We start from the raw sequence: 18,196 nt of genomic DNA on the forward strand, positions 1-18,196 counted from the left end.
GTAAACATTGCCATGAAATGGAAGGCCAAAAGCAAATAAAATAAATAAATTGGTGGTTTAAAGCAGTCATATGGCATCAGTGCATTGTGTACTGGGGGAATGATTGCTTGTACAGCAACTGTGCCCCACATTGGTATGCTTTTTGCTTAAAAGTTTAGTCTGACTGGAGGAATTCAGTCCCCAAGCCATGAAGGCAGGTAGAAACCTTGCACAATGTTAACAGATTGATGTGGATATACAGCTCTCTGAATTCCAATACATCCAAGCACATGTGTATGAATAGTGTTGCCAGAATATACTATATGTGAATATGTAGAATCATATGGTTGAAACGGACTTCAGAGGTCTAGTCCAATACTGTATGATGGTAGGATTCTTTGGCTGCATTTAGACATAATAACAAACTGTGGTTTGTCATGATAAGAATGAGCCTTAGAAATCTATGGGCTCCCGTCTTCCCTCATTAGCAGCTTGGGAACGGAAGACTCTTGGTGACCTCTGAAACACACACTATGATGTATTTTGCCTCCAAACCAGTGTTCCACTCCATGGTTCAAACCTCATTTGTATGTAAGAAACCAACCATGATTTGGACATAATAATAAACTATGGGGAGTGAAGCATGCAAGCCCAAGAATGTCCTAGGCAGGGTTGTCATTATGTCTGAAGGCAGTCGTGAAGCCAAATCTTAGAACTATAAGGGACATTAGAAGTCAGCCCGTTAAACCCACTGTTCTGAGACAGCTTAACCTGTATCTAAAGCATCCCTGATCTATCTTGTCCAGCTTTATTTTTTTAACTTAGTAAGTTCTGGCATTGCCGTGTGTTGACACTAAATTCCACTTTGCTACCTCTTGTAATATCGAATTCCTTCTCAGCAATGCCACTGCCTAATTAGTTAGTTAACCTGGTTCTTATACTTACTTGCTAATTTTCATTTTTACTGTCATCTGTGCAACAGTCTCCAAGCTTATGCATGTGAATAAAGTGTCATCAAGTCACAGCAGACGGATGGCAACCCCAGCAAGGGATTTTCAAGACAAGTGAGAAGCAGAGGTGGTTTGCCATTGCCTTCCTCTGTGGAGCCTTCCTTGGTGGTCTACCATCCAAGTTCCAACCCTGCATAATTTCTGAGTTTGACGAGATCGGGCTATACCAGAGGTTGCCAAACTGTGGCCCGGGAGCCACATGCGGCTCTTTCACACATATTGTGTGGCTCCCGGCAGGGCGGCTGGGGAAGCGAAGGGGAAGCATGCCTCCCTGATCGGTCTTCCCTTCCCAGCCAGTGTTCCTCTCCCTGGGTAGGTGTGAGGTGTGTGTGTGGGGGGGAGCAGTGAAAGAAAGCAACTAAGTTAAAATTTGTCTCTTTAAATCCCTTTGCCAAGCCAGCCAGTGTGGGGGTGTGTGGGTGGGGGCTTGGAGGATGCATTTAAAGTTGCTTTCTTTCCACCTCTCCATCCCCCCATGTATTTGCTTTCTTTCTACTTTCTTTCTCCCCTCCCTACCCCTCTAAAGTTAAATGTGTTCTCCAAGCCCCACCCCAATGTTCCACCAGCCTGCTGGCTTGGCTCAGAAAAGGCATTTGTCTCATTAAATCCCTTCTCCAAGCTAAGCCAGCATGGCAGCAGGGGTGGGGGGCTTGGGGAACACATTTAAAGAAAAAGGCATTCTCCAAGCCCCCCCGCCGTGTGGCCCCACCCACCAGCTTGGAGAAGGCATTTGTTTCTTTAAATCCCTTTTCCAAGCCAGCTGGTGTGGGGGTGTTAGGGTGATTGGAAAACACATTTAAAGTTGAAGCTGCTTTCTTTCCACCTCTCCCCATTTATTTGCTTTCTTTTCACGTCTCTCTCTTTTCCCCTTCCTTCCTCCCCCCATTTGCTTTCTTGCCACCTCTTTCTTTTCACCTTTCTTTTTCTTTTTCTCCCTTTCTTTTTTCCTTCTCTCTCTCTTGCTCTCTCTTCCTTCCTTTCTCCCCTCCCTCCTCATCTATTTGCTTTCTTGTTTCTCTCTCACACTCTTCCCCCTTCCTCCCTCTCCTATCTATTTGCTTTCTTTCCACTTTTCTTTCTCCCCCCTCCCTTCCCCCTCCCTTCCCCCATCTGTTTGCTTTCTTGTTTCTCTCTCTTTCCAACTTTCATTCTTTCTTTCCACCTCTCTCTCTTTCTTCCCCCTCTTAGACAAATATCATTAGCAAACAAATAAAGAACATTGGACAAATAAATATTATTATCAATATCCATTTTACCCCTTTTGTCTTTATTTTATTTAATGTTAGTAAAAAGCAAATTTGCATATTTTGTAATATTTTTGTAATATTTGTTCATGCCTTGTAGCTCTCAAACATTTGACATTTATTCTATGTGGCTCTTACGTTAAACAAGTTTGGCCACCCCTGGGCTATACTATACCAGTCCAGAAGCCCCTCTGCAAGCTTATGCAGATCATTTAAAATGTTTACAATATAGTCTTTCTCCCCCCATCTCTATCCCAGCCACTTTTGGAGTCATCCACAAATCTGATAAATGTATTGTCAGCTTCTGTGTAGAAGTTATTTGTGAAACAAAATGGTGCAGGCTCGAGAACTAACTGCTGCACAACTCCAGTTGCATCCTATTTTCTCATTTGTGTCAATTTATTATTATTCACTAAGTGCAGTTATTTTTAGCCACTTTGTGGTCGCTCCATCTAATTCACACAATCCATGCATGCTTAGGAGGATGTAATTTGGTTGTGGATCAATATCCTTGTTGACATCTAAAGCCTATGAAACAGCCCACGTCCAATAACAGAGCTTCCCTATTCCTGGTTATAGAATGGGAACAAGCTCCATGCCCTTACAATGTTACTGCTGGTAATGTGTATGTGATGGGCTGTATATCTTTGTCGAGGTACATTTGGATGCTTGTATTCCCCCTGCTTACTAAATCAGTTAATAGACAGGGGAAGAGAACAAAGTTAGCTTGGTGTGATTTCTTCTATAATATAACCCTATTGGCTGCTATCGTTGGCCTTGTTTTCTTCTAAATGCTTGGTTTAAAATTGCTCCCCCCACCCTTTCAGCGACAGGCTCTCTAGTTGTTCTTCCTTCAGGGGCAATGCACCTCATGTTGGATCCTCAAGAGTAATGAATGTCACATTCAGATAAACCAAGTATGCTTTTTCGGTATGTATGGCCTTTTCGGTACAGTCAAAGTTGCTTGTAGTTTTTGGCGACTTTAAAAAAAGACTTTTGCAAAGTGTGTATCAAGCAATGTATATTTTCCCTTTTGTATTCCCCGTTATACTCTCTTTCTGATGTAAGCAACAGCCCCAATCTATCTCCCCCCCCCCATAATATACTTGTAAAATCCAGGGGTCTTGTTGTAGAAAAAGAGCTGCCGGAGCTCATTAGCATAACTCATTAGCATAACTTATTTGCATATGCCATGCCCCCTGACATCACCGGAAGTGACAGAAGGCCACACCCCCTGACATCACCGGAAGTGTGTCAGAAGGCCCGGCTACTTACCCTCCTGCTTCATCCTCATTCCCAAACGGAATGAGGATCGAAGCAGAGGGCGGGATAAAGAAGGGGGCGGGGCTTCACCACGTGACCGCCCCGCCCCCTAGAGGTTCTCTTCCGGAGCTCCGTACCTGAGAGCTCCCCCCCGACTAGAGCCCTGGTAAAATCCCTTCGGATTGTTCCCAGCACCCCTGGCTAGTTGCAATGCATTTTTCACGTTTGCCTCTTTTTTTTAATGCTGTACCAGTATACTTGGCTTTAGCAATCTGTCCATCTTTTCCCTTCTGGTAAGTTTCCATTTTAGGCTGTCAGATCATTAAAAAAGATTCCTGAGTAGCTGTATCATTCTTGTTCAGTTCCTCTAGTTTTTCCTCTGTAGCTTGCAATTGTACTTCCATTGTTCCTTTTTTCTCTCTCCAGACCTTAACTGCCCCTGATGAATGTTCACACCGTTGACTCTTAAAAATGCACTTGCTTGACAGTTCAGGGAGGCTGTAGCATGATAGCTGTTTGAAAGATGTGACCCTCTCTTCTCAAAGGATAAGAATTGTTTATGGGAGTGAATGGAGTTACTCAACTGAAATATGAGAGATAGTAGTAGAGCAATGTGTCTAATAGCAAGTGGTATTAGACAGTGTGCTTTTTATTTTATTTATTTTAACCAAGTGCCCCTTCTCTTTGATTAAGTAACTTTTGGTGGATGAAGACTTATCAGCTGGACTACAGAACATTCCCTGCCCAGTTAGACATGCTTGCTGGAGGATCTTGTAGAGGGTCCCCCCCCCATTTCCAGTGCTTAGGACTTCTGGAAGGGAGTGGAGTGGCAAAACAGTTCTCTTAAAACCCTATGCAGAAGGTGTGCTGCATGGCAGTGAATGATGTGAAGTCTACTGTCCATTGCTGCTCATCTGTTTACACGTGTTGCCTGCATCTCTTGGTGCTCATTATATCATCACATGGTTCTTTTAATAGCTCCGGAGTGTTCTTTTATTAGTGCCTGAAAGTCGCATTTCTCACCCGTTGAGAATTCTGTCTTTGTGCTAGCTACTTCTTCTTCCCCCCCTTCTGGTCTTCAAGATTTGGACAAAGGTGATACAGGAGGAGTGGGGTGGGAGGGGGAAGGGTGGTAAACAGAAGCATCTCCTGCAGTTTATATACTTATTCTGTTTCTTCCTCTGCAGCAAGAGTCAAAGGAGGAGTGTGATCTGCAGAAGAAAAGAACAAAGCAGCAGCTGGATAGAGCGAAGTTTGCAGCAAAGAGAAAAATTGCACGTAGGTCTCACGTGTTCTGTACAAGGGGGAAGTGGAGAATGAACAGTGCACAGATTTTTGTACCTTTTCCTCTTATGTGTACTTTTGCAGACATCTGTGTTGGGAGAACACATCTCAGCCTTGCCACTTAACTTTCTACATGGCATAGACTGCTACCATAGCAGTCTTTATAGCATCTCATGAACAAACTTTCATAACTGCAGTGGCATTGAGTGGGTTTTATTGCATAAAAAAGAGAGGGCTTATGAAGACCCAAGACTTCCATGGGGTGTGCAAAGCCTTAGCATTACTGTAGCTTTTTGGATAGTGACTTTGCTCGTGGCTATACTGAATGGCAACTGGAAGACGGGAATCCTGGGTAAAAGAGGAAGGAGTGGCAGTTGTCAGATTCTGCTTATCTCTTCAGCCCCATCTTGGCACAACTGTAGGTGGTGCCCTTTATAGTGTGGTTTTTGTTCACAAAATATTCTGATTTATAACTTAGTCATTAGGGTGAGAATGCATTTGGGTTTCTTGCTGTTGTTAGCTTTATGGATCACTTGTTCTATGGATAAAGTGAAATTAGTCTGGTATGATTCTAGGATCTTCCATTTCCCAATGCATACTATTCTGCACAGTTTGCTCTCCCCAGTAGAAGAGAGAGAAGAAGAAGAGATTGGATTTATACCCCGCCCTTCACTACCCAAAGGTGTCTCAGAGCGGCTTACAAACTCCTTTCCCTTCCCCTCCCCACAACAGACACCCTGTGAGGTAGGTGGGGCTGAGAGAGCTCTTGACAGAAACTGCTCTTTTTCAAGAACAGCTGTGCCAGAGCTACGGCTTGCCCAAGGTCATCCAGCCAGGTGCAAGTGGAGGAGTGGGGAATCAAACCCAGTTCTCCCAGGTTAGAGTCCGCGCACTTAACCACTACACCAAACTGGCTCCTCCTTCAAATTCCCTGCAGTGCTTTCTAGAGACTACTTGCTCCAGTTAGAAGATTTTTAGGCATGGTTCAAAGGTTACAACTAACCATGCTTTGCTCAGAAAGCAGACATCTTTAATTTGTCTTTGTGATCAAAATGTGAATTCTGTTTTGTGCTTTCCCCTACAAACCGGGATTCCGAACCATGATTAGACCAGATTTTGGAATCTTGGTTTGTAGTAAAGAAAGCAAAATACTGTTTGCATCTGAACCATAATGACAAGCAATAGGTTGCCTCGAAAGATGAAGTCTTTAGTTGGATTGTGCACAAGGGGAGGGGAGAGGGAGTGTGTGAACCTGAGGATCTTGCACATAATGACAGTCTGTAGTGCCATTACATCTGAATGATGCCATAGTGAGTAATGTTCAGTTTGCAGGCACTACCTGATGTGAGAATAAAATGAATTCGTTTCTGAATAGACTCCACACAGTGGTTGGAACAGGTGCACACCAAGTCCAAGAGATGCTAGGCAGAATGCAAAGGTTTTGTTTTGTAGATTCATTTGCAAGAAAGTGAGTCATACCCAGTACTCCCTGGAAGCAAAGGATACATGCATGTCCGCAAGTGAGAGCAAAAAGACATGAAATCCTCTATTTGTACCTGTGTGTACAATGTTGAAACTGGCTTTGGATCCCCACTATGTGCACGGGATCCATTTGCCCCGTTGAACCTGAAAATGGACCCTGGGTCCACTTTGGCCTTGGATTGTTTCTGATCATGCTGGCTAGCACCGAAGTAGAGAATATCCTCCAGTTTCCTACTTTGGATGCAGTTCTTGTATCCGCCGTATTAGAGCGGTCAATTAACAGTAATTAATTAGGGACATCCATTTAAATGTCTGCTCTTTTATTTATTAGAAACTATAATTAGCCTTTTGGTATTTTATTTTTAGGCAAATTGAGGTTCATTTATTTGGAGTAAAAAATCATTGTCAGTGTTTAAAGGGTTGCTTTTATGACAAACTAGCCTCCTGAAGAAGAGGCAGCCTGTGGAGGGTGGGAATGCTTGGAGTGTAGGGGGTTCAGAGCCCAAGACAAAATAAGGCCTGCATCTGTTGCCAGTTTCCAATGCTGAAACATTTCTGGTATTTTTGGTGTGTATTCATTATAAATTACATTGTTCCTTTCTAACTTTGTGGTTTATAATTGAAATTAATCTATGACAGTATTCTGGCAGGGTAAAATTAAATATGCAAACCTACTGAAATCTTCCTGTTAATGTTTTTTGATATCTGTTTTCTGAAACATATTGGATCCTTTCCCACCCCCTTTGTACTATACAGTAAATTTCACTCAGGTTGTGGGGGTGATAGATTCAATATTTCTATTTTCTTTGCAAATCTTTTATTAGTAAGCACTAGGACTTGAACTGGTGGAGCTTTGCATCTAATTCACTTTGCAAATGTCAAACTGAAATATGAATTGCTTTGTAAATTGCCATATTAGCATGTAAAAAGGCTCTGAACTGGTTTAATTTGTTTAAGGCTAGAATGTCTTTTACAAAGACTCTTGCACCCCCTTCGCATCGTTTTCTTTGGTGAGATTAGTTCTGTAAGTCATGTGATGTTACATTTCATATAGCATTTAAATGGCTGCTCTAACAACTCATAGATCTAGTAGTTCAACATACAGGAAACCTAGTTTTGGAACAATGGATCTATGCTGGCTTTAACAAACAAACAAAACCTCTTCCAGCATGATAATGGAGCTATTCAGGGTTTGCATGCACATATGTGCTTATACATAGCTTGTGCCCAAATTGGCTTGCAGATGATTCCCTGTCTGCTGGACCCTGGCTACACTGACTACCTGCCAAACCATTCAGACTGAGCTTATCTCAGATCTCAGCTTCTATTTTTGTGTCTCTGAGTTCTTAAATAGTCTGTTTGCCCACACCACTAGGAAGCTAACACAATACTTAGAATTTCTAATCATCATAAATTATGACCAATGTAATCAACATCAAGCACACACAAATTGTGAGCGTTTGCAGACAGCGTTTAGAAATGATCAGATGTTAAGCAGAATAATACATGATAGCCAGGAATACGCAGCATGGTTTCGGCAGAACAGATGCCCTGCTTCTCTCGGGGAAGCGGCTTGCTTCTTTCACTGTCACGCAGGTTGTGGATTTCATGGGTAGGGGGAAAAGAATTTATTCTTTTCAATGCACGTGTGTATTTGGAAAACAGAATAAAGCCAGAACTCTGATGGGCTGAAATGCCAGAATTCTTGTCTGGAGTGTTCCATTTTACTGGGAGGGGAACAACGTAAGACACCCTATTGCTTTATAAGTAGAGTCTGATTTACATTGCATTTCATGGTGGCTGATAGTTTGGTTGAGCCAATACATGTCCTTAACAAAAGCAGAGAATGAGAAAGGATAGGCAACGTTGAGGATTGTGATCCTGTCTGAGAGTTGCTTTAGAATAGTGACTAAGAAATGAGCTGTAGTCCATGAGCTCACTGGTTGAAATCTTACCACTGCTATCAACTCACGCTGTGGTCTTAGCTAGGCCATGCTTTTTCAGCTTCCCATCTTATCAAATGCTGATAAGAACACTGGCCTACCTTACAGAGCTGCTGTAAGCAGGGGTCATTTCCTGCAGGAGCGCACAGGAGTGGAGCTCCGGCAGTAAAGAGCCCAGGGGGCGGGCACATGCAACAAGCCCCGCCCCCTGCTCCCAGCAGCCCCGGGGCCACAAGGAGCAGCCAGATAAGTTGCAGAGTTCCCCCTCCCCAGATAGCAATTCAAAACAGTCCAGTGGCACCTTTAAGGCCAAGTTTTATTCAGGTACAAGCTCTCCATTCTCTGTGAGGGCAAATCTGCATGTGTCCCCCCCCCCCCCCAAACGCAACAAACCCAAAAAGGTCCAGGGGAGCCTGAAGCTAGCAATCCAAAAGAGTCCAGTGGAGCCTGAGCGGTGGCCGTTGCCTTCTGACACTTCTGGTGATGTCAGGGTGTGTGGCATATAAGTTATGCTAATGAGTTATGCTAATGAGCTCCTGCACCTCTTTTTCTACAAAATGACCCCTGGCTGTAAGTATTACTCAGACCCTTGAAACCTACCTGAGATATTTCCATTAGACCAGTTCCAGTTGTTTTCAAATGTTCTGCCAGTAGTTGAGCTGTGCCATGTTCTTCATTGGACATAGTTGACTAAAACTGGCTTGAGTGCATTACACAGTCATCTTCAGGATCTCCAAGTCCTGCACCTATATAGTAATAAAGATTTCCGCCTCCCTCCAGTAAAGCTATAGTGTGGCAGAAGTTTCTTGCAGATCTTCCAAGTGCTGTTGTCTGCCTTCTTGTTACTCTCTCTTGACCCTCATTTCCCTTAAGCATCGAAGGAAAAGGAAATCAGATTACTTCCATGCAGAGGAGTGCCTGTAATTGTGTGTCCCAGTCCACTTCCACATGCAGAAGAAATAGCTACATTCAGCCCTGGTGAAAAAATACTCGTGCAGCAGAGGAAAATGAAACATTGCATTGTGTCACATGGGGCTGCTTCAGTACAGTTGTGATCTCTCCAGCGGATGTCACAAAGTCTGTATTTTGTCATTTCTTTCTTAGCCCAAAGTGGCAGCCTTTTTCTTTTAGCTGAGAAATGGGGGCCCTGGATTCCATATATGAGGTCTGGTCTGAGAGCATTTCTCATGTGAAATGTGTCTGTTTCAAGATACTATCCAGGAGGCTGAGACTGAATTCTAGTTCTTTTTGGTGCCAAAATGCTTTTCATTAGTGCATTAAGGAATCACAGTGGCATTCATCACTTGTGGGAGGTGATCAAAAATCTCTCTGTTGTCTCCTCTCTTCTAAACTCTTGAGTATGGCATTGTGGACTCAGGTGCTTTTGTTTGGTTGAAGTTTTGTTTGAGAGGCATTTGTGTGTGAAAGAGGGCTGCTCAGAACCAACCTAGAAGGGTTTGACTGAAGAGCATTTCAGGGTACTCTCCAAATCCCCAGAAAGCTGCGGAGTTTCCTTATCATTCTATTTTTCAGGTTGGCTATTTTTAGCAGAGCAACAGTGGTGGATCAGAAATCTCAGTGAACAGCTAGTTTCCAAACTGGTTTTGTTTTTAAACAGTCTACTGTGATTTCTACTGTGTTCTGGGAAATCCTTTAAGGGAGCACTGTGCCTAAGTGGAAAAAGGTTGCACCAAAGAGCAGTTGGCTGACTAAGCCCGTGGGAAGGGGTCTTTGGTTGTTTTGGTGTTTCTCATCTGAAGATCATTCTTTGCAGTCTCCAGGTTGTTCTCCTCATGTTCTTTGCATGAATAAATTTCAGACATATGTTTCCATGGCAGTGTACGTCACAGAGCATTGTGACTTTATTTTAGTTAACAGCAGTACTGTGTGAAAAAGAGCTTCGTTTTGCTTTGACAGCAAGACCATGCCTTCTCAAAGGAGTCTGTTCATGCACAGCTCAGGTTTCAAAGTCTACATCGTTTTCGCCTCTCTGCTCTTGGAGGCACGTGTGCGGAAGTACAAATTGGGGGCCACTGCTGGGTGATTATGTGATAAAACATTTCATTGTGACGAATTCACCTCAGGAGTCAGAGCTGAGATGATGATGGCTACCCTTAACTAAATGCCCTGTTTTTGGTTCAGTGGTTCGATAGTGCCCAAAATGCATTACTCTACATTTAGCACTGCCTGTTCCAGTTTTGAAGGTGCACAGGAAGTAAGCTGAGATGTAATAGCTTTGATCCAATTTAGTCGTCTCCCCGTCCCCCCCCCCCCCGTGAAGGTGAAAGTCCCTAGGTACCTTCTTGAGGGAGTGAGAATCGAGAGTCTGCTGCATCATTTTATTTTATTCTGTTTATTTTGCTCTCTCTCCAGAGATGACGGAAGATGAACAGTTTGCCCTGGCTTTGCAAATGAGTGAGCAAGAAGCCAGGCAGTTGAACTCACAAGAAGAGGAAGAGGAAGAGCTCCTGAGAAAGGCTATTGCTGAGAGTCTCAGTGTAAGTAGGGCAAAGACACTTGGGCTGTCTAGAAATGCCCCGTTCTTGTCCATTTCCCCTCTCCATGGTGCTAAAGGAGTGCCTCTAGGGCAGGTCTCCTGCTGGAATTCTAGTCAGTTTTTCACGAGGCATAAATGTGTCTGACGAGGTGAGCTCCAAGCACATTTAAAGGTTTTATTGTGCCATTATTGGTGGCTAATGGTGAATTTCACCTTTATCTACCTTTTTTTGTAGATTGTTGCGGAAATGTCCATTTGTCTTTTGCTCTGTAGAATAATAGTCAGTTTAGTTTAATAAACAGGCGTGCACCTTTTTAAAGGCAAACGGCTTGTGCATGTTTGTGTTTTGTTCTCCCCTCTAGAGCTGCCAGCCCTGTGATTCTTCCACTGCAGCTGCTCAGCCCCCTCTTGCCCAGGTGCCTGAGTCTCCAGCGCCAAGCCACCCAGCTGGACCAGAGAATTCTGAGCTCCTCACTGCCCCGCCGCCTCTCTCTGAATCTCTTTGCTCCGAGGGCAGCTCCCTCTCACCCAGCCACAAAGCTGATGAGAATGGACAGACAGATGTCGCCAAGAGGCCCCTTGTAGTCCTGACGAGGTTGAGCCAGGAGATAGTTGAAGGCTCACTGGTCTCTAGCATAATTGTAGCTCCAGAGAAAAGCCAGCCTTCTGCAAGATCAAATGAAGGGTCTTCCTCACCAGCAGGCAGCGATTCCAGTGACACGCCACCCAGTCTTCAAGACCTATTTGCCTTAAGTCCCACCTTTCCCCGAAGGCCTCTGGGTGCTTGGCCGCTGGCACCTCGGCGCCTCTTTGCAGGAGGGTGCAGCCCTTCAAAACCGGCAAACCAGAAAATAGAAAATCATTCCCAAAATTGTTCAGAGGGAGACCCTCTTCCTGGGTGCTCAGAAGCCCTAGTAAAAGTGCCTCAGAAGCATAGCACCCTGGACCACCACACTAGTCCAGGTTCTGAGCTTGAACAACAGATCCAGCCTAGGGAGAAGGCAGGTCTTTCTACCGGGTCCCTGAAAGGGACTGAAATGCCAGAAAATGCCCCACCACTTTGCACATGTCAAACAGCAGATGAGGAGGGCAAGCAAGAAGAGGACCAAGACACAGTACACTATTACTGGGGTGTCCCATTCTGCCCTAAAGGAGTCGATCCCAATAAATACACCCAAGTCATCTTGTGCCAGCTTGAAGTTTATCAGAAAAGCCTAAAACAAGCTCAGAGGCAGCTCCTGCAGAAGAAGAAGTTTGGGGAGCCAGTTGTTCCTAACTCGTGTTCTTTGAGCCAAAGTGAACACGGTACAGAAGAAGAAGAGTGTTTTAAGGGAAATAGAGGTGTGGATGAACGGGAAAGAGAAGATATGGACGACAAAAAGGAACCTGAGAGCGTAGCTTGGCTTCTTTCCTCAGCAAATGGAGAACTGGACAAAAATCCAAAGCAGAATGCGGCCACGGGAGAAAACTCTGAGCATGGAGATGAACCAGTTAGCAGCTCCTGTCAGGTAAACTTTGTTTTGCTAGCCTTGTCTGTCGGGTGAACTTTGAGTGAATTGTCATTTTGTTTTATGTTACGAATTTGGTCTATACAGCATCCTCAGCCCCAAGGAAGGCTGCTGCCTTTATTGATTTTAATATTTAGGGAAAGGTACTGTTTCCCTTAGGCCTGCCATGCATTTTGTTCAAAGAGTTATCCCCTAAGAGTTGTGTGGTGACCCTAAGTTAACATCTAGTAGGTGGTGGGCTGTGTTGGTCCTCTTGTGTCAATGGACAACAGATGGTAAGGAAGCAGCAAGCCTCCCTCTATAGGTGTGCCTGTCTCCCAAACTGCAGCCATCTTAGAAAATAATTCACATTTAAAATGTCCACAAAATTGCTAATGAATATGAAGTGAGCAGCTGTTGATGGCTAACCATTTGATTGTCTAAGAAACTGACAGTGTGACTGCAAAACATGGAATATCCACTGAGTGTTTCAGTGGTGAAAGCTGTTTTCTTCCTGCTGATATTTGTTTTGCTAATATAACTAGTTTGTCTTGCCTTGCCCATTCTCTGTCTTACAAGTACTGTGAGATCTGTGTGATACCAGAATGCCTTGCAGTCTATTTTTAAATAATATTTTAGGCTGGAAACTTTCACTACTTTGTATTATTATTATTATTATTATTATTTTATTTTATTTTATTCAACTTGCTGTTTTCTCTCTTGTGGTATAACATCCCTAAAACCATACAAACTATCCTGGTGTTGTCATTGTTTCCTAGCCTAGCATTACAACTTCCTTTGTTCAGTAAAACATAAACAAGAGTCTTGTGACATGTTAAAGACTAATAAAACATGATTTCAGCATAAGTTTTCATGAATTAGACGTCACTTCATGAGAAGCATGGAGTGTGTAATCGTTTTGCAGACATATTTATAACCAAAGTTACAAAAAGGGTGGGGAAAGAGGGTAAATTATAGCAGAGAGGAAGCGATCTGTTGTAAATCCTGTTGTAATTCACTCAGGTGTGAGTCCCTGTCAAAGAGACTGGAACAAAAGTGGTTGTTACACAGGGTGGATTAGGAGAGAGGCCAGAGGTCCCAGTTTCTCACAGGGTACTGATAAAGCAAGAGCAATTTTCATGCTGCTGGACATAGGATGATATGTGACAGGGAGAGCTTGATAATTTTCCTAGTTGGTATTCGAAGCTGGACCAAAAATAATCTTTTCCTTCCACATTTTTAGTTGCCTTAAATGTTTTCTTAATGTGCCATTTTATCACCTGCCTGACAGCCACTAGGTGTCAGTGTTTGTTTCATTTCATGAGCTTTTTTGGTCAATGCTGCTGTTTAAACAGATTGCTAGTCAGATGAAGTATTTATTGCTGCTGTATTTTAGGTTTGTGTCAGCCTTTTCCAACCCTCATTTTTCATAATGACTACACTGCTAGATCATTGTATAACTTTATCTTCTCTCTGACTGAAGCTCAACCTTGTTGTTACTATTTTCAAGTGAATTTGATTGTTTACTCGTGTGATGGAAAGATACTTAACTTGTTTTGTGATATTTATATTCTGTCTTGTAATATTGAACACTCTGAGGAAAAACTGTCATGTCTGCATTTTCTTTTAGAAGCAGGAGTGCAGTTCAGCCTGTGCCGTCAGGTCTCACAATCTTGGATCCAGCGAGGCTATATTTAAACACACCTTAAAGGTGACCTGCAAAGGAGAAAGTGTTGGACTTGTGCCCTCATTTTGCTTCTTTATGATAGATGACGATGACTGGAGTGATTTTGTGTCAGAGCTGTTTGTATCTGCTTGCCTTTGTTAAAAATTCAAGCCTTTAACCTGGAAGGTTTTATAGTAAGAGAAATGCTGATGAAAACATTGAGAGACCCAAAAGGGCCAGCAAAACTGACAGCTGACTCTTAACACCTATCTCATACTAAATGCCCAATGAATTCCTGGAAGAAGGGGCATCTGAAACTAGAGGCTCAACATTCCTTCTGCTGCTTCCTTAAGGAATGTTCCTTTTGGCATGTTCCTTTTAAGCAGTCTTCCAGCAAAAACAGGGAGTAATAGACTTGACATTTAAAATGGCTCTGGGGCTGCGAGGAACAAATGGGGTTGTTGGGGCAACCTGGAAACACAATGAGAATGTGAAAAGCTCAAGTTCCCCAACTCTCAAATATACACAGAAGCATTCTGAGGGGTGGCACGGAAGCAAAGGCAAGGCTTCGGCCTAGTTTGACAGTATGCTTTGCGGCAGGTACTTCTTAACATCCTTTTCCTCCCCTCCCCCCCACGACCACGTAATAGAACATGGAACTGATGGCAGATAATTCAAAGGCCACTTCCCCATATTTTAAGCCTCATTTGAGCACTACATTTTTCTCTGCCATAATTACCCACCGGCTTTCTTTGTCACTGTTACAGCACCCTTTGTGTTGACAGTAGCGGAAGTCCTGATGCATTTCAGGTGATACCGTGTCTCCTAAACTATTCACACCAGGCTGCTGGTACATCCCTCCAAGGACACCTGTTGCTCCTGTATTACAGCTGAACCATTTCCAGTCTGACGAAGGGTGCTCTGATTCTCAAAAGCTCATACCCTTAGAATCTTGTTGGTCTCTAAGATGCTACTAGAATCAAATCTAGCTGTTGTACTACAGACTGGCATGGTTACCCTCTGAACTATTTCTAGCCTGGGATGTTAATCTGTATCATGCTTTTCCTGGCAGCTTGAGCTGCTGGCAAATCTGCTTGACTATGCCCCTTGCATCTGCTGAATTACAAAGCTGTTAAAGGCAGTAACTACAGCTTCCTTCAGATCTTCCCTAGTGGTTCCTTGTTTGGTCCGTTTATGGTGAAATGCTACTAAAACAGTGAAAATGCTTGAACCGTCCCTTCAAAGGGCCTTTCCTGCTGTTCTCTGGGAAGGCTATGTGCCTCTTTTTATTTAGATGAATATTTTAATCTTTTTTAAAGTCTTGTCATTGTCTAGAACCGGGCTTAAACTAGAGGTAACATTTATAACCATAATACCTAGTGATACTCCATGTAAAACCTGAGTGCTGTGAGTTTTCCCTTTCTCCACTCCCTTGGCTGCTGCTTGTTAGGGCTGGAACTATTTGCAATAGTGTAACATCATAATCTTCTTTGTAGTCTCTGTGCTTCACACCAATGGGATCTAGTGCGCCTGCGCTGGATCGATTGGTGCTGTAGCAAGCTCTTACAACAGATTTTCGCGCCCATTCCCTCAGGCAAGCGCAGGACCCCACTGCGCATGCCCAAGGGGCTGGGCGTGGACATCCCGCCAGTTCTTTCCTTACCGCCGCGCTGAGAGAAGACCGTTTGTCTGCTCGGTCTGGTCGGATCACTGTTCACCTCACTGTTTAAGCGCTAGGCTCTTAGTTTCTTCACAGTTTTTCTTTTCTTTTCATTTACCTCACTTCTTACTTCGTAAAAAATATTTTTTTTTACTTATTTTTGTTCGTCTGAGGAAATTTTTTTTACCTCAGGCCTTCGGGCCGTTCGCCCCCCCCCCCCCCCCCAACTACCCCCCCCCCCTCGGTGGCCCCCCCCCCAGTCTCTCTCTTTCCCCCCGGTTGAAGAAAAAGGAGAAGACAAAAAAGTGGGGATTTTTTTAATCGCTGCAAGTGCTGCAGGAGTAAATTAGCTCCTCCAGACGGTCATAAGTACTTTTGCCTGGGGGAATCTCACAATCCTGACTCCTGCATACACTGCGCTCAATACTCCAATCAAACTAGGAAGAACAGAGCAGCACGTTTAAAAATATCCTTGCTTGAAGCAGCCCTTAGACCAATGTCCGAGATGGCGGAACCGCCTCCCGCGTCTTCCGCACCACCAACTTCCGATGCCGAGGGATCGGCACCGAAACCTTCGACGTCGAAAATTAAGCCCACCTCCACTGTATTCTTTGTTTTTAAATCCTTTAGACTGCTAGGAGTAGAGGATCCTTCAATAGTACAGAAGTTGGACTAGATGGTGACCTGACCAAGGGCTTCATGCTTTCCCTCTGTAGCAGCTTACCGAAGTCATAAAACACTGTTAGCACTGCAAGAACTTTGTTATATGTGGGGGAGGGGGATAAGTAGATTGCTAAAGTATGGGTCTTAATTGTGGGATGTTCTCTTTCACCGACCCAAGGTAGATCACACAGGTGAAAACCATTAGCAATTCTAGTGAAGAAAGGAAAGAAGAGGAAAACGATGAGATGCCAGGTGGGGGGAAGCAGGAAAATAGAAGGAAGAAGAAAAAGAGGGGAAGCAAAAATGGACACGCACAATCATAATTAAAAGTCATAGTTCTGATAGGAATTTAAGATTATTAAATTAGAGAACGTTACTTTCCACTTCTAGATTATTCTTTCTACTTTTTTACATTAAGAAGCAGGTATGTTGAAAGAGAACAAACAGGTGAGATTCAATCTTGTATTTATATAAGGAGAGCAGAACACTTGGACTGGGAGAGAGGGAGGATTCTCCGATTCAAAGAACCATTTTTCAGTCACAACTTTTATAGTAATTTATACACAGTTCTGCAGTTAGCACATTATTTAATTAATTGTTCGATGACTTCCATCAACACCTAATGGTAATCCATTCCCTGATATTATAATCAATTGGCTAATTCTGCTGCCGAGCTAGTTTACCGTTACTGTATTCAGTTCTAAGCTCTGAGCTCTAGGAACATCTCGGGAGATCCCTTTGTGTGTTTATGTTCCAGCTAGAGGACAATGTTGCAACTAACTGCTTCTCAGTGAGTTTTTGACAGCTTCTTTCTCAGTTCTGGCTTTCACAAGGTTTTTGCTTCTGAATTTAACCCTTCAGGCTTAATGCTTTCAGGGCTCTGCCTTACTATTCCTGTTTCACCTTTGCTACCTGATTTCCTCAGTACAGTGTGCCTTGTTTGCTTCTAGCTCATTGGAGTCGGGGTGATGTGCCTGGATATGGGTAGGAGCTTTCACTTTGCGATAGGGTTTTGTAGGATGATCTTGATGATCATCTGGCTTCTTACAGCTATGATTCTGTGACTGAATGGCCTTCAGGCCCTTTTATCTTATGTTGAAAGCTCTTAACTTGGAAGAAGCGAGCCATCAGTAAGAAGATGAAGGGCTGGGTGGTTTGATTTTTTTTTTTACTGTTTTCTTTCTGCTTAGGCCTCCCAAGTTCTGTTTGCAGAAGATGTCCTTGAAGAAGGGGAGCCCATGCAGATTACACAAAGGTAAATAAATATCTGTCGGAGTAGTTGGTCTTGGGAAGTATAAGTCTGCTGCTGTGATCTGGTCTTTGTGAGCTGATTGGAATCTTTGAAAGGTATAGCATGGTCATTTTCATTCTGTACCTTTAACTAGGATGTGTTGGTGCAGTATATGAGGAGAGGTCCCTTATATTTTTATTTATATGCGACCAAGAATGTAGGTCCTTTGGGCCTTTTGTAGGCATTTCTCTCTGAGCATACTGCATGTATTACTGTCATTCTCACATAACACTTTAGGATGTTTCCCAGCAGAGGAGCGTGACCATCAGTAACGCATCTGTGTCTTTGATGTATAAAGTAAGAAATAGCCCTTTGTGTAAAGATTAGGAAGTGTCGCCCGGTCCCAAAACAGTCAGACTAGGTGAGTCTCAGTAATGGTCTTACATCTTGGTGGATGGGCACACAGCATGGTGGAATTTTATGTATAATGTGTGTGTGTGTGTGTGTGTATTTGGAGAGGCCAAGAAAACCCGTCGGATATTTGTAGACAGCACATTTGTCTCCTTGAGGCAGCAAGCAATGCTCCAGGAAAGCCAATTTTAGCATGAGCGCGTGGCATGCATGGGGAGGGAGGGTCCAAACCCTGTTTGTTTCAGACGATTAAATAAAGAGCTTGGGCTGTGGCTGCCTGCGTCTTGGATTTGGGTGCCTGCTGCCTTCTTTGGCAGGACCCAGCATGGTGACCATTTCTGGAATACCTCCTGGGAGGTCTGTTGCCTTAAAGCTT

General features: G+C 43.6%; 1 protein-coding gene across 1 annotated transcript in view; it reads left to right on the plus strand.

Annotated features, from left to right (window-relative positions):
• UIMC1 (ubiquitin interaction motif containing 1) overlaps nt 1-18,196 on the plus strand; it is a 92,193-nt gene that overhangs the window by 32,726 nt on the left and 41,271 nt on the right. The window contains exons 3-7 of the mRNA XM_015412528.1: nt 4,684-4,774; nt 10,579-10,703; nt 11,065-12,210; nt 13,820-13,900; nt 17,369-17,433. Coding sequence (XP_015268014.1) covers nt 4,684-4,774; nt 10,579-10,703; nt 11,065-12,210; nt 13,820-13,900; nt 17,369-17,433 — 1,508 coding nt within the window. The remainder of the gene's footprint in view (nt 1-4,683; nt 4,775-10,578; nt 10,704-11,064; nt 12,211-13,819; nt 13,901-17,368; nt 17,434-18,196) is intronic.

Source organism: Gekko japonicus, unplaced genomic scaffold (assembly GCF_001447785.1).
Source record: "Gekko japonicus isolate JY-2015 unplaced genomic scaffold, Gekko_japonicus_V1.1 scaffold100, whole genome shotgun sequence".
NCBI lineage: Eukaryota > Metazoa > Chordata > Lepidosauria > Squamata > Gekkonidae > Gekko > Gekko japonicus.